We start from the raw sequence: 20,370 nt of genomic DNA on the forward strand, positions 1-20,370 counted from the left end.
ACTAAATAGACGATAAAAGGAACTACTTACTATGTGAACTTTTTTACATTGAATGGTTCTTTACATTTGCACAAGGTAGCTGGCGAGAACAATACAAATTGTTATGCTACGGCATGCTAAGAAAATGAATACACATTCAAAAGCATGAATATGACATTCAGATGGCCAGATCTCAGGGCCTTCTCATAGCTGGTGGTTTTTGAGAGACCATGTTCAGTGGCTTTGGGCCTGCCATCCCATATCCTGTGGCAAATCTGCTTGTAGGTATGGAAGACGGGTTAGGTCTAAAAGACGGTGTGGGGAGACCCAATCGAGCAGCAATTATTTGTGACCGCTCATGTAGAAGTCTCTGTCTAGTTCTGTCCGTTTGCTCTCTCACCCGCATAATCACATTTTCAATGTCAGTGAAAAATGACAATTTAGCCTCCATTTTTTGAAGCTGCATAAAATGCAGAGCCATATTTAGTCGTGATATGACTCCAGCCAATTCACAAATGAAACATGTATACAATTTATAGATTGGAAGTCAATTCTAATTCACAAATGAAACATGTAAACAATTTATAGATTGGAAATCAATTCCAATTCACCATTCTCCTATTTATCATATAAACAATCAATTCACACACCTGCTTCTGAATGATCAAAGAGACAAGATGCCGGATTTGGTCCTCCTCTTGCTTTGCAAGAAGCTTAGCCTTCACAGCAGCAGCTGAAATAGCAGTAGCTGCAGCACGTTTTAACCTACTTATGGTATGATCATCATGGCTTTCAGTTGAGTTGGAGTTTTTGACATCATCGCTGATTGCTTCTTTTTTAGTGCACTCATCTGCAAAATATTTGAAACCAAAGCAAATATCAAAAAGTGACCACAGATTATTCAAGTATGCATGGAAGGTAATAAATGATGTCAAATTCATTAAATTCAAAAAAAAAATCCACATAAAGGAATCTTATAACAAAAACGCTAAGCTTATAAATGAAGAATCTGCAAAACTCTTGGTGACTAGCTTTAAGAAACTTTTCATAAGTAAACATGAATAGACATGTGGGTGCTTAAGGTGTCAAAAATAAGCACAGTGGCCTCTAGCAAGCGTGTAATTTTGGAACTCTGATCATTAAATAGCATGTGATTAGATGCATTTGAGTTTCCATTTAGCTCTTCTCGTAGTTAAAGATCAAAAAGCTAACTAGGAAAGTGCATCTTCTGCCCAAGTAGCAAATAAGAGAGGAAACAGAATAAAAGAAAAGGAAACTGGCATCATAATGCAAAAATCATAACAGGGTAGTTACTGTATCATAATGTTGTAAGTTCCAATGCCAAGAGAAAAATAAAAGGCGAAGAAAAAGAGACTATATAAGTGATAACAGGGATTGTCTCAAATTTATACTTAATTTGCTCCTTGTGATGCTAACAAACCTGCAAGTAATTGAAACTGATAAAAGATCCTACACAAGATAGAATAAAGCACAAGTTCATGCATGGAGGGAACAAAGAGAAGAAGGAAACCTCATTTCAGAGTGATAAGACTCGCATTTAGACACATGATGCGTGTCACAAAGTAAAAGACACAATGTACATCGAGCTTGCAGTCTCCATGAAAGTCATATGACCAACTGACCAACATCAAAATTAAATAGCTTGCATATTACAGTATAAAGGAGGATAAGAGAAGTTAATCGCCTGCTTCCTTAAATCGAGAACTGTGGTGCCAATCAGCAATATTGTCCTGCAAGTTGTGCGGTGTGCCAAACCATGTTGACAAATAAGAGTAATATATTATGGAGATCCCCATACTAATGGGTAGACGCCACAGCAAGTTAAGAACCATGTCCTCAGAATGATAAAAGGAAATCATTAGGACATTGATTTTAAGAGTTATATAGAGTTATAGACAGATAAGACAACTTAATTTTCCATGAAAGATGGAATGAGGGCATCAATGACAGTTGATCATCCAATGCAACCAACTAAGTTTCATTTTCATGCTCAACACATCAGCCAGATGGGACAACTATCAGCAACCTAAAAATGTCAGCTAACAGACTCAATTTAGGCATCTGTGTCAGACAGGGCAATCAAAATCTTAAAACCTAACCAGTTAGGACCTGCTCAGGGTTAAGATGTGAAGGAAATACAATTAGGTCCATCCTCACCTGCCCCTCAAGAAAAGACCCAACTCGAGCAGATCTCAGACAAGATACGAATCAATTCAGAGGGTTTGGGACCAGGGTTAGGACTAGGGTTGAACTTATCACATAGTGGACTGACAATTCTCGCAGATTAGGGCTTATCATAGAACAAAAACCATTGAATCTTATAACACAGTTGAGGAAGCATCAGCTAGAAATCTTACAAGAGGAAGCATCAGCTAGAAATCTTACAAGTACTAACATGAAATTTTTACCAATCTCATATGAAATATCGCCTCTATAAACACGCATAAACTAAAATACATATATACATATTTACAGCAAACAGCATTAACATATAGCATGGTCTAGGAAATATCAGATGATAGCATCATGCAGTTCTTTGTCTGGGAGTTCTCGATATGAAATATCAATATACCCACAAGTATCAGGGGAAAAAGATATAAATATCCACTATACCAAGGTTTAACAGAAGAAGCAGAAGTACCAAACCTGCTTTCTCTCTATCTTGTAATAATGAGCCTGCTCCACTTGTTTGCTTGGACTCCTGTTCTTCCATGGCAGTTGAAGTAGCCATTGTCTCATCAGCCTTTAGTACATCTAATTGAACCTTGTCTGAATCTAAATCACCTAATTCCTTTGTGTTGCTTGGTTTGTCCTCCCCCACAGGCTTTGAATCATTCATTTCCTTGTCTGAGCTTTCTACTACTTCTTTTGACACTAAATCTAATTTTTCTTCCCCATTATCTGGTGGCACGGCAGTAGTCAAACTGGAATCTTTCGCATCCTTTGGATTATTAGATGTGCTTTTCTCCTCTGACAATATCAGACCACTGGAATCTTTAGCGGTGTTGGTTGTTGCCTCCAAAGAAGGCACTTCACATGATTCCTTTGCAGCAGGCATTTCAGGATAAGTTTCTGATGAAGCAGATGGTTTTATTTCCTTTTCAAGAGGAGTAGTATTTTCCTCATTCTTTTCTTCACAGACCTTCACCTTATCAGTAACATCCAAATCTGGCATCTGAATGTCATCTTTGTGTGACTCCTCATCGCCAATGTTTGCAGCGGAACTAGTTTAATTGAATTCATCGGGGGAAAAAAGGAGAGAACATCACAAAACTAAAATGCAAATCAAACAATGATCAAATGCAACAAGATCACAAACCTCACAAAGGCAGGTGGATTTTGCACATCACTTGGTGGATCTTCAAGAATAAGGCAGTGCCTAGTAGCAAGCTGGACAGAAGGAGATTCCTCCAGAATGGCCTTCAGTGAACTACGGCATGAAGTGATAGCATTGTCATGTTCCAACAGACCTGCTAAAAAAGCTGCCTGCAAAGACAATTTCATAACCCAAGAAAAACCATTTCAAAAGAAGCTCAGTTTCAATCAAGAAAACCATACTTACCAATGCCATAACTGGGTTTCCTGCTTCTGCAAATGAACCTGAGTTTCCTTTCTCAGGAAAGTAGTCAACAGCATGAAATGCAGATCTTAGTGCATCAATAGCAATGTTTGTAGAACCTTCAGCAGAAGTCTCAATATCAGCAGACTCTTTCTTTTCTACAGCATCTCCATTGGAAGATATAGGCGGATCTCCGCTGGCTGAGTTCTTAACATCTTTAGTTCCAGGAACACTTAAATCATCTGGTTCATTTTTCCTTCCTATGCTTTCATCTTCGGTTTTTTCAGAAGCACTTATATCAGAAGACACTTTTTCTTCTACTTTGTTTTCAACTTCCATTTTATCAGGAGCAGTTAAAGCAGTAGCTTCTCTATCTGCAGAAGTACCCTTTCTTTCCTGGGCAGTTTCATTAGCATCACCCTCACCTTCCAGAAAAGAATCCTCGATGGGCATTTGAAGGAAGTGTAACATACATTGGGCTTTTGTTTTCGTGGCAACGTGTTCAGCAATCTCACTCCAATTTGCTCCAAATAGTTCTAAAGCTTCTAAAAGAAGCAGGGTCTCCTGATCTGTCCAACTAGCTCCACTAGCACCAGCAGCCTCTGCAGGTTCCATAAGAATGAAATCAGCTGGTGCCATGCCTGTACCAAACTTCCCCTCATTGTAGCAGTCTGAACATAAATCAAAATCTGCCTGCAGAAATAAGGAAAAAAATCCACATCATGCTAGGAAATAGCTATTCATGGACCTTCTCTACTAAAAACAAGGCATACCAACCAAACAAACTACTGGATTAATTCTCTGAAACTAGACAAGGGCAGAAGCATTTGTCTTACCCATTAATACCAGCACATTGAGAAAGGAAGAAACTTCTTATCGTAGAGCATTTTAATCAATAATTTTATGATACATTTGATTTCATCATAGTAAAAGATGCCAAGCAACATTAAAAGTGTTTCCATCCAAGAGCACATCACTTCAGATTTCATGAAAAGCTCCTCTGTCACTTAACTGTCCCTTTATAAAGAAGTTGTATCATTATATAGCAAGTTCACGTTCACAAAAGCTAACAGAAAATGGAAGATCGTTCAGGTATTTGAGTTGCATGAAAGTCAGCAAATAGCGCATGGACAGAAAGGCAGAATTTTAAATACAACAACTTGAGAATTTTTACTGAGTTTATGTAGTTTTGGCAGTTAGAATATGGATGAAGTAATATGTACCTCTATAGATTAATGGGAATATATCTCTATGAGGGAAAAGAATGTAACTGCTAGGGCCTCAGCCCTCATAAACCCAGATACCATACAAGCCAGAACATTGGCAATTGTCCTACACATACACACATTGAACATCCAAGACAAAGATAAGGTCAACTGCTGTGAATCTTGAATACTCAAACAATTCCTGAATGAATAGAAAAAGTGCTTTGCACCACGGAGGATAATGTAGAGACCAACTAAAATCCCATGCCCAAACATGAGAAACTAACTATTGAGATGCGCAATCATGTTATATCACTAAATGGACACGAAATTTCATCCTTTAATTAGTCCATCAATTCCTAGCAGCAAAAACATGGTGATCTAACAATTTACTTCCTGGTCAGTGGTCACTATTACTGGTAGCCTGAAAATCAGATATCGAGAAGCAGTAATATACAGCTGTGCACAAAATTCAGAAAATTAAGATGCTAAAAAATCCATGCGTTCATTTTAGAAATGAAAAAGAGAACAGGAGAAAATAATCATAGTTCTTAAACAGATAAGACTTCCAGGTCTAATAAATTAACCTACTGCATTCAATAAGATAATTTACTGCTTAAGAACCAACTAACCTGCTTCTGGCAATGATAGCGCTTACGTGAACAATCAGCTGAGCAAGAATTACAGTGGTATTCAACTGAAGGCTCCACAAGAGTAACCAAATCATCAGATAAGGCAGACTCGCGAAGAAAGCAAGGCATTGTAGATGTTATAGATGGCTCTGCCCTTTTTGGAACCGAATGGATATATGATTGAACTATGTCAAACTGATACAATTTGTCTAACAAAGAGGGTGTTTTATCTCCGCCGTCAGCACCAGATTTGCTCTTGTCATGTTCAGATGGTGGGAAAGGATGGAAATTGATCAAACCCCAGTGATCCAAGAATTCCATGACCTCTTGTCTAGCATCCATATCACCAACAGAAAGCTCAGCTAAATCTTTAAGTTCCACTTGCACCTTCGGGTCAGCATGAAACTTCTTCATGATTGAATTCCGTAATTCCAAGTAAATCTCAGGCGTTCTTTTCTCTGACTTCCCATTAAAAAATGAATCCAGGGATTGCTTCTCAATTTGGTGGATTTCCTTCCATGAAAACCATCCTGTAGATGTTAAAATTCTCCGCTTAACTCACTCAAATGATGGAAATACAAACGAAACCTGCTCTTCAATATTGTAAGTATCATAAATCTATAAAAAGATCACTTCAGTTAAACTACGAGTCTTTGACATCCAGAATATTATAGTAATGCAATGAAGGAGGAGCAAGACCCTAGTGTTAGCAAAACAAATAATCCAGTAATGTAACGAACCCAGGGCATGCTTTGCAATTTGGCTGATTGCCTTCCATGTTCCTGTATATCTTAAAAGAAAGCAAAAGAATTTCTCTTCAATCTTGTAACTCCAAGATCTATGTGAAGCTCGCATCAGTTAAACTACGCGAGCCTTTGAAGGATGAGAAAAACCCTAGAAACCAGTAATTAAGCAATATATTCAGCAGATCTCACTCAGATTTCGGAGCTCACCAGCAAAAGTAGGGATCACATGAACATTGACGCCACGAGATCGAACAGCTTCGAACTCCGGATCCACGAGCGGCTCCTCCGCCATCTCCTCCTCGCCACCACCTGCTGGATCTCCGACGACGGCCATTCCATTCCCCCCGCCATCCGCCGCCGAAAATGGTGAGAGCCCCGTCCCCGGTGGCTTCTGTGGGGCGGCAACGGCGAACTTGTTGGGGGATTGGCGAGCTCGCGTGCAGGGACCGTTGTGGATCGGGGGCAGATGGTACTGGATAGGGTTTCTCTCCTTGGCGAGGCGCTTCGAGGAGGGAGCTAAAGAGGAGGGAGAGGAGGTGGAGGAGAGGCCGGCGGAGGCTGCTTTCCTCTTAGCGGCGCCGCCTCTTCTCCGGGGAGGCTCTGGTAGGGTTTCGGTAGGTGGAGGTGGACGCGCCGACGGGCCGGCGGCCGGAGGCACCGAGGCCTCACGGGGTTTGGCTTCCATCGCAGTTTCGACTTGGGGGATGATTCAGATGGAGAGGGGAAAATAGTAGATGCTTAGCATCAGTCTTTCACTCTTCCCCTCTTTCTTTTCTTTTTTTCAAAATAATAATAATAATAATAATTTTCCTTTCTTCGGGGGTTTTTTTTTTCTCTCCTTTTTCTGCATTTTGTAGTGAAGTTCGATTTGATTCGTACTGGGAAGTATACGTTCTCATTTGGATGCGGACAAATAGTTCTCAAGAAAAAAGAAAGAAAGGAGCATACGATGAGAAGAGTTTGCTATTTCGGCTATTTTTTCCTCAATTACCTTTTTGTCTCTCTACCTATGTCATTCAGTATAAGTGTTAAGTTAATTTAAATTGTTGTCGTATGGACATTATATACATGGGTTTGTAATTATGCATGGATCGAGAGTCGAGAGTGATGGATAGCAGAGCACTCTTTGGTTAATTACGTGGGAGAAAGGCAAAGATGTCATTTTTCATGCGGCAATAAGGTTCAACATGTAAGGCTATGGGTATTTTTTTTTTTTTTTTTACAAAAATTTATCTAGGGAAGACCCGATCAATATCATATGTCAAATGACGATACGAATTATAGAATTATTTTCAATTTATAAAATGGTTTAGATACCTTTTGGCATCCCATAGTCCTTTGAGAATTTTTATTGCAAACAAGTTTTATATAAAAGAGACAATATTCAAAGCTTAAATTAAGTATCATAGTCCATCCAGAAATCAAGCGCTCCTTGAGGAGGATTATTGAGTTATTAGACAAGAACAAGCTGATCGAATCCTACCATTTGGAATATTGACAAATTTTTCACAAGCAAGCATTATGAACATATAATTTGAACATGTAGCTTATGTTTTACAAAAATTAATCTAGTCCAACTTATATGTATCAAGGAGAACTAACATTTTTTTATCTAATCTAAAGCTCATGATTTATCAATAAAAAAACTAAATATTCAGGCTCAAAATTCATTTCTAGCCGCTCAGGTTGGCTAATTCTACTGAACGAGGTCAGTGTCACCTGCTGCTTGCATGGATTTGCATCCTCTCCAGAGATTAGAAAAGGGAGAACTTGCTGTAGAATCCTTATTATGCTTAGAATGCTAAAATCAATTGCCTTTGAGAAACCAGGGATATTTGTAGCACCAAGAATAAACGAGGCAAAGCAAGTAGTGACTTCCTAGCTAAAATTGAAAGTAATGTGGAGAAATTATACCAGAAGATTATCCACATAAAGCTCACCAAGAAAATGCCTTTTATAACTGCTATGAGCCGCAACAACTATAGAAGAGTTACCTCATTTAGGGAAAAAAAAAGGGAGAGAATAACAAACTATATCACTCAGAATTGCTTTTCTACAATCCGAAACGACAGAAGCACATAATGAAAACCACAAGCCATGCGAGTTAATACTCAAATTGCAGGGAGTATTATTTCTTTACCAAGTAGGAATAGCCACTTTTCAATGCTTGAAGCAGCAATGGACATGCAACACTGTCACAGTTGGCGTACACCCGGTTCACTAGAAAAATGAAAATGTGGTTCCATTTCGAGCAGAAAACAAGCTGTACTCTTCGACAATCGTCTCTTCTTTTGCGCAAGAACGGGTTTGCACTGCAGGTAAATTGGAAACGAGGCCCCCATTTGTTTCTTCTTTGGAAGACCGACTAGTGCCAGCAACACCAGCCATTGGGCCTCCAAAGTGAAACAAAGAGAAGGATGGATTTCCATTATTCAGTTTAGCAGCTTTCTCAATACTGCCACTTTGTCCCATCGACTGTGGTGTAGTGGGGAGCTGCATATTTAGAAATGGACTTTCAATAGAGCGCCTATTGCCTATCGGCTCAACTGTTGCGCTAATTTGTAGGTTCCCACATGAATTAGTACTTCTATACTGCTCCTTTGGGCTTATAGAATTTATTCTGTTACCAGGCCGATATAAAGACTGACGGCCTGAATAAAATGAGGTTGCTGAAGGCCGTAGAGTGCTGTAATCTAGTGAACTTTCTGAGGGTTGGGTTGCTGCTAAGCCATATCCAAAGGGGCTAGGGCACGGAAAGTTGTCAGGCTGGGCATATGGCAACAATCCATTGGTAGAAGCAGACCAAGAAGCTTGATTATGATACCCCAGAGTTGGAGAGGGGAAAATTGGGATCTGCATGTTCTGATTATGCACCGGTAACAAGTGTTGAGATGGTGCCATATCAACCATGAGCCGATCATAATTAGAACTGTGGACGGCCTTCCTTGGATCCTCCTCTGATAGATGAAATTTTGTACATCTTCTTGGTGGAGACCCTGCAGGAGTTCTTGTCATAGAACCATCTGCATCCGTGTTGTTTCTTACTGAAGATTCATGCGGATATTTACGGAAGATCTTATCACTGCATGCTGAAGTATCTCTACCATCTGAGTGTAGAGTAGAATCCTCTGAATCTGATGTTGAGGATGATTCTGCATTTTGGGCAGTTAGAGAGCTGCTGCTGCTGCTGCTGTTGCTGTCTCCCTCACTTAGACATGATGAGCAGTTGTCGGAACTACCCGAGTTTGCCACGGGGTCAGAGTTATTGCTCAAAGGAACTGTACCTGAGTCAACTTCCTCTTCCTCTCCACCATTCTTCAAGAAGCAATCTGACTTGGTTATCATTGCAAACCCATTCTGGGAGCCATTGTAAGTACCAAACTGACACGTGCCTGAATTCTTCCCTCTATCCTGACAAACCTGATGGCTATTAAAAGTGTCCACCTTTCTGCAAGTTCCAGAATGCTCGGATGAGTATAGATCATCATGTGATTCAAGGCCAGCTTGAGGCTGCTGGAATCCATTTACATTTGCATTAGCTTCTAAATCCTCAGATGGATCTACTTTAACAGAATTTCCCAAAGTAATGTTCAGACTGTTTCTAGAACTCTTCTTTCGTGTGTCCATTGGTTCCCAAACCTGCTTTGTGTGGAGAACATCTTTGTTAGGTGTACCACCAGCATGCATTCCCTTTGATGCAACAGAACTATCTGATGGATAACAAATGTGATTGTATTTTATACTACGGTGGAATGGTCTGGGTGTATCAAGAGCAGGTGCTGTTTTATTTGCAGTCTTGATCTCCCTACCAGATCTGGCCATTTTTATGTGATACCCATCCTTTATCCTGTAATCTCCCTGTTGACTGCAGTTACAAGAGTGGAAGTCATATCTATCCCTCATTCTACTGTTTGAATTGTGGAGCTTCTCACTGAACTTCAAATTGCAATTTCTCGAGTTGTTTTTCACAAGTCTTTCTCGTGACAGTTTGTGCAGCCCACTAATATTCCTGGATGCAGTTGTGCATTCAACTGTCCCTGATTCATCTTGCTGAATGCTATGTTCAATGCTGATGACAGATCGGTGACTGTCATACCAACCGGAGATCTGCTCATGAATGGACTCTTTTCTAAATCTCAGTTTCCGCCTTGATGATTTTGATTGCTCAAGTACAAATGAGTAGGTACCATCATCTCTAGCATTAAGCTCTCCATCCATGTGGCATTGATGCTCAAGATTGTCAAAACTGATGTTCTTATTAATACTTCCACTCGGTGATTGTTCATCTGTAATATCAGGAGAAAGAGGAGTGATAAGCTCAGCAATATCTCCCTGGTCACTAATTGAATCTCCAGAGTCAGGGGTATTAGGAGAATCATCCATAGTACTTGAGGGTGAGTCATTCAAAGATGTGAATGAGACATCACAAGATGGTTTGGATCCGATAACCTTTCTTTCCCTTTCCCTCTCCTTGCCCTGCAGCCTCTCTTTTCTTCTAAGCTTCTTTTCTCTTTCTTTTGCTCTCCTTCTCTCCTTGCGCTCTTCTTCTTCACGTTTCTCTCTCTCTTCTTCCTCGAGAAGCTTAGTCTGTAAGGTAATTGGAAGTCGTCACAGGTAATCCACAAGGACAACACTAAACTTATGCATCATGTCGTCCTTTCCCTTCCAATTTATTGCAAAAAAATTATCTTAAGAAAGATGAAAAAAAATTAAGACTACCATATTACCTGCTTTTCTAACGTAATGATTTCTTTACAAGCAACTTGAAGACGCTCCTCCAGCAATTTTATGGCCAGACAGACAAAAATACTGTGGGCATTTTGTCGCGCTGTACCTTCTCTGAAAGCCTTTTCTACCTGGAAGAGCATTGACATGAATCAGGGAAGAGTTATAGAAAAGAACAAATACATATTGCCATAATTAGTCCCAAACCATGCTCAGTAGGCAACTAGGCATTAACATGAATCAGAGAAGAATTATAAAAACAGCAACATATATTATTGTAATAGTCTAAACTGCCATCATTTTTTAGTGACAACCAATGAGAAAAGCCAGACTCTTACAAAAGCTGAATCAGGTGTATGGTAGAGCAAAATCCATGTCTCGTATTCCAGCAGATCCATAAATCACATTTAGAGCCAAAAACTAATGAACATACAACTTGCAAGTTGCAACTTGGATCATGATAGTATCCTGATTTACATTTTAATGAGAAATAAGAAATAAACAGTACTGCACTTCTACATGCCTGCACCTATGCAAAAGTTTTAATTTAGTTTGCAGCAACTTGTTCTCATCTTATTAATATCCAAATTCCAATTAAACTCTCTCTCTCTCTCTCTCTCTCTCTCAAAAAACAAAATAAAATAAAAGAAAGGGAAAAGGGGAAAAAGAGAACCTCAAAAAGTACATGTACAAAGAAATCAAAAGAATAATTCCCTAATTGGCATTTCCTATTAATACATGATGGTATTCCAGGGAAAAATAGGAAGGCCATTCCCTTAAGCATTTAGCCTGAGTTGCAAAGATGAAACTACTTGGTCCGTAGAAACTGTGTGAGTTCTTGCAATATCTCACAGCTCCTCCCACTAAGATTGGCTGGTTATAGTGGACAATTATTTTGGTAGCAGTCTTATATCAGTGATCTAAGAATTGTTGGTAACTTGGTCGATTTCAAGGAAATGTGTGTCATAAAGCACAATTATCTCACAGCTCCTCCCACTAAGACGGGGCATCATAGCATATTTTGATGCTTCTCAACATGACAGTCATCTGAGAGTTGTTGGTAGATTCCTAGGAACAATGTGGGCCAACAAGTAACCAAGTGATTATTTGGCAACAAAGAATATTTATCTCAGCATACCCCTGTGGTTCACTAGAAATGGAAAGAATCAAACTGAAGAAACATAACTGCTAACAAATAAGTATCTGCGCTAATCTCAAAAGCACCATACAAAACAAAGAGCCAAATGAAGGCAGCCTTATTTCACAGCTCATAATATGAAGTAAAAGGTAAAGAAGAATCTCCCGCTTCATTGATCTGTGACAAGGCAAACAATGATGCACAGTTATGGATATGCTTCCGCCACAGATAGGAGTAAAAGAGTGGACTTCCAGACCGGCTTAGCAATTATGAGACAAAATTGAACTCCAGCTTATGCTTAGTTGTTCAGTCAAGTTTAGCTCATAAGCCATTAAATTCAGCCATGCCTGCCAACAAGAGTGAGCTAATGCAGTAGGGCTTGAGCTAGGTGGCATGCAGTTGAACCAACCAGTCCAAGCTGATTCTTCAGTAAGATGTAGTAAAAGAATGACCAAGTTTTATTTGTAAGATATCATCATCCAAGAAAAGCTATTAAATCTCTATCCCCTTTTCCCAATCATCTTTCTCCATCACCCTGATTGAAACTTCCCATTGATGCATTACTCTTCATTTTCTAAGACCTAATGAAGAATATCAGTTTTTTTGGTTCATCTATAGATACTTTTCAAGGAGTTTAGACAGAAAAATGTATTAAGTTGAGCACAAGGTCAAGGAGAGGTTATCACACAGTTGTCTAGTTAAATTGGAACTGGCTCTCGGTTAAAAATTTAAATACAGATTGACTCAACTAACTTTATGGCTATATTATTCAATAATTCTTGTATAACAACAACCAATTTGATCATTATATACCACCTAGATCAAATATATCAAGAGAAGAGTTAAGGAGAGAGAAGGATGGAAAGAGGGAGGAATAACTGAGAGATAGTTAAGCTAGACTTCCTCAGGAAGACTGATGTCTCAGTCACATTATCGATCATGAAGGATTCAGATTAACACTCACAAGCAAAACATCTACAAAAGGCTTCTCAAATACTATTCATGCCATACAAAATGTCACATGCCTTCAACTAGCTAGACTCAGTAGCAAAAGATATTCTATGAAAGGATCTTCCTCCTAAACAGAAATAAGTTCAATGCAGGTGCTTTGAGTAATTATGCAGACCATGTATCTAATGATACTGATGTATGAAGTAAACTAAGCTGCTATTCAATTAAGTATCATGTCCTTTGTCCAATATTTATCTTCCACTAAATACAAAAACAAAATAACATTCTAGTAATAAATCTACTTAGGAGTTAATAAGTAACAAGGAAACCATTTTATGGAAATGGCAAATTAATATTGCAGAAGTATAAGAGTAGGAGAATAAATAAAGTGAGAAGAATAGGACAATTTGCTGCTGCTAGGTTACCTGTTCTTTGAAGATAATTGCAGCAGCATCCAAGAGAAATTCTCTTGCAAGTTCAGGACTCTTGGCATGTTTCTGTGGGCGCGAGCAGTCACCATCAAGTTCATTCCCATCCTTATCTATAGCATCATCCTCCTGCACATGCAAACCAACAAAATGATAAACATAATAACCAAGTACCATACCCATATAATGAAGAAAGTCTGATCTAAGAAAGAAATAGCCAGAAAATTCATATGAGAGTTACCTCTTCTTCTTCAGCTTCTTCTGCATGCTCAAAGAACTTTCTAATATTTCCGCCCTTTGTTATCGTAACAAAACCATCCCCTACCATCAGCCTGCGATGCACACATTCGTGGCCTTTCAATGCATGTGCTTTTACACAGAGTTCCGTGCAACGGCCATCAAGCTTCCAAGCTCTCAATGTGATATAACATGCACCCATATCACTGAGATCAAGTCCATTCATTTGAACACTTCCACTCATTCCAACATCTTCGAAGTCTAAAATATCTGATTTTCCTTCTGCTGTTCCAACAGCCCATTCAAAATGATGATATGTTCCAATTGTATCTGTAAAAGACTGGTGCCAATCAGCTTGGACAGTGTCCTCAGATACCTGAAAGTTATGTAAAATAAGTTCAGCAGAAAATTATATACTATACATACAGGTCACTAAAGTATATCATCTCTAGAATTAGTTCCTGGTCATAACAAGCAAGCATTGAAAAGGTTACTAATCATCATCTTTATCAATGGATAGGAAAAAAGAAAAACCAAACCTCATATTGGAAAGCAGTATCTGCAACACAGAACCAATTAGTGCAGCGAGGTTCCCTTCTCATGCGCTTTAACTCCTTCAGCTCCTTGAACTCACGGATAACATTCCTTCTGCAGTCTCTGCAAAACCTCTTGCTGTCAAACCTGTAACATGAAAGTTATTAAAACTGAACTGAATCTAATTCATAGTAATTCAGAATGATATCATCACATCGTTTATCTGTTTATGGCAGTCATGAGAAGCCTAAAACTTTTGTCAAAGGCATGAGACCATCATCCAAAATATTTTAAAATCATGGTTTGAAGTTTTGGTTTCGGTTTCAGTTTTGACACAGAGGAGACAAATTTTGAGCCAAAGCTGATCAGTTTCAGTTAGTGGTCTGAAAGAAAGGCCAAAACAACAGTCTTTCAAGTTTCAACCTTAGTTTTCAATAAGTTTTGGCCACTACTTTCCCATGTCAGGTGAAACTTCTTTAACATGTTACATAACATATTTGCCCTTCTACTGTTAAATGTTAAGGATGTTCCCTGTCAGATGAAACTTCTTTACATGTTACACTAAAAAACATATTCTTCTTGTGTTAATGTTGTCTTGATTCTCATTACTGCAGCAGGATTAAGCGAAGGATCTTAAATAGAACATTCCTTTCCTACCAAGGATGGTAAGCAGAGAACGAAGCTATGATTTTTGTCTTGGAATTCCGGCCACACAGGACTGGCTCTGAAGAGAGAAAATATCCATGTTCATGAAGAAATTTGATTTCAGGAGGCCATCAAAAGCATTTTGATCTCAAGAAGATACTGGTCCTACTAGTACTTGTTGTAATTTATAAGAACTTAAATATTTGAGTAAACAACAAAATCTGACAAACAGTTCAGGTAAATGAGATATAACCTAGCTAGCTTACCTGTATCTCATTGTGGGAGACTTCTTGAAATTTGAAAATTTAGATACCTTTGCAGCTTTTCTTAGAAAAAAGGTCTACTTTGACCATTGGTAACATCCCGTTAATTGTCCAAGGAAACTGAACATTCCAATATATCAAAAGGTCCCAGTTTTCACATTATATCACTTTTCTTCATTGTGTGAGGGAAGAAGTTGCAAAATAGAATGAAATAGGAGTATCATTGGAATTTATTGACCCTAATAAAAGCATTTGTCTGGATAGATTAAAAAAATAGTTTACCATCTCCCTAAACAAATAGCAAATATATATTTGCTATTACTAGAATCTGTGGTCAACTATCTAGAGAAACATCTCCAAGAAAAGTTAAGAAAAAAGTTGAAATTACTAGTAAAATTATATTGGACTTTGCGTAACTCAAAGTTGCCGTGAGACAAAACATTGAATAGGCCCTCAGAATGAATTAATATTCAAAACCTATAATCAAGCAAAACTAATAAGGCAACATATCGGTAGGATATTCTTGTAGCCTTGCAATTTAGTATTTCAAAGCTCCTGAACTTACAGTTACTTACTTTGAAACACCAAAACAGGAACGCATGTGTTTGAGGTTCTTGCATAAGAATGACAAGGTAATTTGTTTGTATTCCAGCTACATGGCAGCTAAATGCTAAAATATTCATATAACTCATTCAGAAAAGAGCATATATTGAAGAGGACCCCAAATATTCAAGAGGAAAGCTCTAGTATCTTGGGAGAAAATCTATTAGCTCCTTATGCATCTTACTTATTTATAGAAGGACTTATGGGAACATCGGGCAAGTATGAAAAATCCTCAGAACAGTTAGATCCATAATAATCTATCAAGAGATTCAGGACCAATAGGTAGTGAGTCCTTGCCATCCTTTTCATTTTGGCCTACTAGGGAAATTATTCTTATGACTAGCAACTGTTCTTTATCATGTCGATTTCCTACTGTCTGTCCTTACTTGCTTCAATGCTAGAAAACAAACTTTCTGCATTCACTTTCCCCGGAATACTCCTTACTGGTGATCTTCTAAATACCACAACAAACTGACTAAGAATGAATAAAACTAGATTTACCTGTACATGAGCTTCTCAATGAAATCCTCCTCCTTCATCCTTAGGAGAGACAATCTAGTTTCATCACCAAGTGCAGACCAGAAATCAGCTAGTGTATCACAAGAAAGCCTAGCAGTGTGCAAAGCACATGCTTCTCGAGTTCCATGTCCTCTACCATAATTAGCCATCCCTTGGCTAATCCATCCTCTACCTCCCCCACCACATGCATCAGGGTAGAGCAACTCTCGTTCACGTTCCCTTGCTCGTGCATTGTCGAATACCTATAACAGTGTGTGAGGCAGTAAATACTAGATAAGCAGAATATTAGAAAATTAGAAATACCTAACAAACATGCCCAAAAAAAAACTGCAGCACTGTAAGGAAAAGTAGCCGTGGAGCACTTTTCATTACACACTATCTGGAATTCTGGAGGGGCTCACAAGAAAGGTCAAACTTATGTAAAAGGTTAAAGGTAAAATTGCAAAGAGAAATAAAAACATAGAGACATTATAGGGAAGACAAATTATTATCCTCCAGGACTCCAAGTACTATCGTAAAACCAGAAAAGAAGCAAGAACTGATCGCTGCACTATGACAAATGACCAAGCAGCATGAAAGTGATGAATCTAATTTCATTCTATACTAAAGCGAAAGAAAAATATGATAATTACCAACTTACATTTTTTAGTGCCTTCAGTGACCTTGAACTGATAAATCCATCAAGACATGTCAGCATTCCATCTTTAGTTGTTGCCAGGCCTCCCCATGGATGAACCAATGGATCCTGCATCAAATCTAATTCGCCATCATTATGGTTCTTTGATACCCCCATCGTATTGAAAAGGTGCATCTCCACCCCTTCCTGCTGCAAAGACTTCCCATACATAACAATCTGTGTGAAAACCTCCAGAAGCAACCCATTGCACCTAGAACAGTAAAGGTTCTTGCGAGCTTGCTCAAAGAGGGTGTGCTTATCTATCCTCAGGAGCTCTTGGCGGGATTGAAGCGGCAACTCACTCCAAAACTGAACCAAATGCATTCAAAGGAACTATAAAATCAGTTTTCTTTTGCATGCCACAAGTATTTCGGGTATGAGTATCACACTACTACATGAATTGTTCAACAAAGAACAAAAACCCAAATAAAGTCCCTCATTGCAGTAATCGTGTCTTACATTGCCTAAACTTGAGGTCTTTAAAGCATTCTTGGACAATAAAATTCTGTATTACTATCAATCTCCAAACTGTAAAGTTCACATAAGTGATTATAAAAGTGCATTTAGCGATGCAATAAACATATAAAAGTACTGAATAACTCTGGGCCACGTGTTTAAGAAAAAAGAAGGGGGCAAATAAAATCTGAGGAATGCATATCCACGTGTTCAACAAGTACTCTTCACTCCGGCCAGAAATATAATTGAATGGAAATTCCCAATGCTAAAAAAATTCGATCACAATTATCATTGAGATCAACTCCAAATCGAGATCTTCCAGAAAATCTAATCCAAGGAACAATCACAAACAAACAAAGATGAGTTTCTATCTTCAATTACACATCCGATCCTGCTCTAGCAATAACCACTCGATTAATCCCGAATCAGATCTATCAAAACAAGAACTCCGACGCCAATCGAGAACAATCCGAATCAGAAAATAGAAAATAACGATCGAGGGCAATACCTTCTGAAGGAGATCGAAGGAGATGTTCTCCCGATTCAGCGACCAGATTCCGACCGCGGAGATGGATCCGGCCGGAGCATTGCCGGATTGCCCGGTCCTCTGCAAGAGCTCGGGCATCTCGTCTCGTCTCGTCTCGTCTCCTCTCTCAGCAGCGAATAAGCGATCCCAGCGGTCTCCAGCTCCCCATCCACGGCGGGAGCGGCGATGGCGTAACGGATCGGCGACGGCGGCGACCTCGTCGTCGAGAGATCGAAATAGGGGGGGGGAGGAGATTGAGATCGGTGGAGGAAGGCGATGAGGATTTTCTTGATGAGATTCGTGAGATTTGCTCCTCTATCGTCTTTAGCGTCTTTAGAGAGAAAGAAAGACGAGGGGGGGAATTACACGAAGACCGCTATCGTGGAGGTGGGCGCAGGGTTAAAAAGGAAAAAATCCACGGGATACTCTTTTTAACTGCTGCTCTTCCTTTTGTATTTCCCTTTTTCACGAGCACGTGAATGTGATTATTCTTTTCACAGGGTCTCTTTCGCAAAATGTGCCCGCGACGCTAGTTGTCCGACTATTTGCCGGCAATCGCATTAGTGGCTGCTGCTTAAATACTCCTCCGGTGACGGTGAGCAGGTTTGCGCGTGGATCAAAAAGAGAGATCACTGGCGGCGCACGTTAGTCCTCGCTCGTGCATTCGTGATGCCCCCCTCCCCCCATCTAAAAAAAGAGGGTGTCCGGCCGCGTGATGTGTTATGGCCTTTTGGGCCGCACTATCGTGCTCCAAGGACTGAAAAGAGAAATTCTTTTTAGTTCTATTAAATTATTTATGCAAGCTATTAATCCACCGTCCAATTTGTCCCGAGAACAAAGATGGACGGTGGAACATCTGTTATAGACTTATTTTATGCCACATTAATATTTACATCTGGTAGCTTGTAGAAGGTCCAATTTCTTTTCAAAAAATCACTAACCGTCCATCAAAAATCACAAGCCGACATTCAAGAGAGGTGGAGTGTCTCGCCAAAAGATGCAGTGTAAGATAATCTCTTCTTCAGTAGCATAAAAATCGCACAATCTTCTGCTTTAAATGACAACCATACCCTCTTCAGGCCAATATATTTTTCTTCTGCATGTGCTTCAGATAGCGAGGGTGTTTAAATAATTTCGGATGGCAGATTCGCTTTCCAAATCGGAGAGGGAGGGGTGGTGTCGTTATTTTGGCAAGCAGTGATGTCATTTGGCAGCGGAGAAGACGAACACGTTGCACCCGTCAATTCTGGAGAGATGACGATACTATTTGACATTATGGAATTTTTGACCAAACTACCCCAATCTAAAAACTTTTTAGGTTGCTCTAATAAAAACACTGTATTAATTAATATTTTTTTCTTAATAAAAATACTGATCAGTCTAAAATATTAATCTATTCAGCATTTTATATATATATATTTTTTTAACTTAGTCTTTTAGTAATTTATCGAATAAATTATTTAACGATAAAAATACTAAACTGATAAGTATTTTTGTTACCCGTTTAGTAAATAAGTTTAAAGCTATTTTATTTTGTTAAAAAAAGTTAAGGAAAGGAACGGGTCTATTTTGGTTAAAAACTCGACATTATGCCGTTAAAGATTTACATGACTCTTTTACCCTCCGTTTTGTTGGAATTTACCGAGGTATTGCATCAATGTCGTCATTTGTCGTTTTACGTCGTTACATGGTTTTTCAACTTAATGACATTTTCTTTTCAATTGACAACAATGGTTGTCAATTAAAATATATGAATTAAGTTACACCAAGCCTCGCGTTACATATATTAATGTATATAAAATATAATATTTGTTTCTTACTCACTGTGTTAGGTGACGCACGGTAAAATGATAATATTTTTTAGGATTCTTACGTAATTGCCCCCAAAAGCTTTTAAAATATTATATATTGCCACTGTATTATTCAAAGTATCATAATTGCCACCAAAATCATTATATTTTCTCAAAAATATCATTTAATTAGTTAAATGTAACTAATCATGATTAAAATATAATTTCAATTTAAAGGACTATTTTACCCTTATATAAATTATTTAAAATAATTGAAAAGCTATCTAATGTTATAATCAATACTAGACTACTAGTATAATGAAAAATATTTTTTTTATGAGAGACAAAAGTTACTGATAATTAGTTATCTAATTCTAATATTTTGAAGAATGTAGTGAAAGTTCCTACGACAATTATGTAAAAATTCCTAATCCTTTTAAATCGAATTCGATGTTTATTTTTTTAATAGTAGTACATTCTTTAATCAAATATTTTACCTTGAACAGGACCAATAGACGGTCGACATGTGTACACTTTAATCATGTAGTTTTTGTAGCTAAATCACCAGCAATCCACATAAAAGACCTCCAAGATAAAAGTAAATTTTATTATTGCAGAATAAATCGGTTGATTTTATTATTAGTAAATTTTAGAAATATGGAGTGATGAACTTATCCAAGGCTAGCAATCATGTTTGATGTCTCATGAAAATGAAACATATCATACAATTATTTTGG

The 20,370-nt window shown here is 38.4% G+C and overlaps 2 protein-coding genes across 3 annotated transcripts; both read right to left on the reverse strand.

The window, feature by feature from the left end:
* Nucleotides 1–6: 6 nt before the first annotated feature.
* Nucleotides 7–6,997, reverse strand: LOC140786461 (SWI/SNF complex subunit SWI3D). Its single transcript, XM_073134914.1, has 7 exons — nt 6,350–6,997; nt 5,397–5,926; nt 3,563–4,252; nt 3,320–3,486; nt 2,647–3,224; nt 630–829; nt 7–439 (listed from the first exon to the last, which is right to left on the reverse strand). Exons 1-7 carry the CDS (start codon nt 6,825–6,827, stop codon nt 173–175), a joined length of 2,910 nt encoding a protein of 969 aa, XP_072991015.1. The 5' UTR covers nt 6,828–6,997; the 3' UTR covers nt 7–172.
* A 1,081-nt stretch (nt 6,998–8,078) lies between these two features.
* Nucleotides 8,079–18,590, reverse strand: LOC140786460 (uncharacterized). 2 transcript variants are annotated; one of them, XM_073134913.1, is made up of 8 exons: nt 17,826–18,590; nt 16,826–17,170; nt 16,168–16,427; nt 14,161–14,278; nt 13,626–13,997; nt 13,382–13,513; nt 10,870–10,998; nt 8,079–10,729 (listed from the first exon to the last, which is right to left on the reverse strand). In XM_073134913.1, the coding sequence occupies exons 1-8, from the start codon at nt 17,940–17,942 to the stop codon at nt 8,363–8,365; spliced, it is 3,840 nt and encodes a 1,279-aa protein (XP_072991014.1). In that variant the 5' UTR covers nt 17,943–18,590; the 3' UTR covers nt 8,079–8,362. The 2 variants fall into 2 exon arrangements, with proteins under 2 accessions (XP_072991014.1, XP_072991013.1); XM_073134912.1 differs by having other exon boundaries at nt 14,161–14,302.
* Between the last annotated feature and the right edge of the window lie 1,780 nt (nt 18,591–20,370).

The sequence above is a fragment of the Typha latifolia genome, chromosome 4, assembly GCF_019914945.1.
Source record: "Typha latifolia isolate L0001 chromosome 4, TyphaL0001v2, whole genome shotgun sequence".
Lineage (NCBI taxonomy): Eukaryota > Viridiplantae > Streptophyta > Magnoliopsida > Poales > Typhaceae > Typha > Typha latifolia.

Excerpts from the sequence above, each read along its gene's own strand:
- LOC140786461 (XM_073134914.1), bottom strand. The coding sequence starts at position 6,827 with ATGGAAGCCAAACCCCGTGAGGCCTCGGTGCCTCCGGCCGCCGGCCCG. Across the intron at positions 5,927-6,349 it reads TGTGATCCCTACTTTTGCTG|GATGGTTTTCATGGAAGGAA; the intron begins GTGAGCTCCGAA and ends TAACATCTACAG. Across the intron at positions 3,225-3,319 it reads AATCCACCTGCCTTTGTGAG|TTCCGCTGCAAACATTGGCG; the intron begins GTTTGTGATCTT and ends CAATTAAACTAG.
- LOC140786460 (XM_073134912.1), bottom strand. The coding sequence starts at position 17,942 with ATGCCCGAGCTCTTGCAGAGGACCGGGCAATCCGGCAATGCTCCGGCC. Across the intron at positions 16,428-16,825 it reads CACTGAAGGCACTAAAAAAT|GTATTCGACAATGCACGAGC; the intron begins GTAAGTTGGTAA and ends ACACTGTTATAG. Across the intron at positions 14,303-16,167 it reads ATTGAGAAGCTCATGTACAG|GTTTGACAGCAAGAGGTTTT; the intron begins GTAAATCTAGTT and ends TTCATGTTACAG.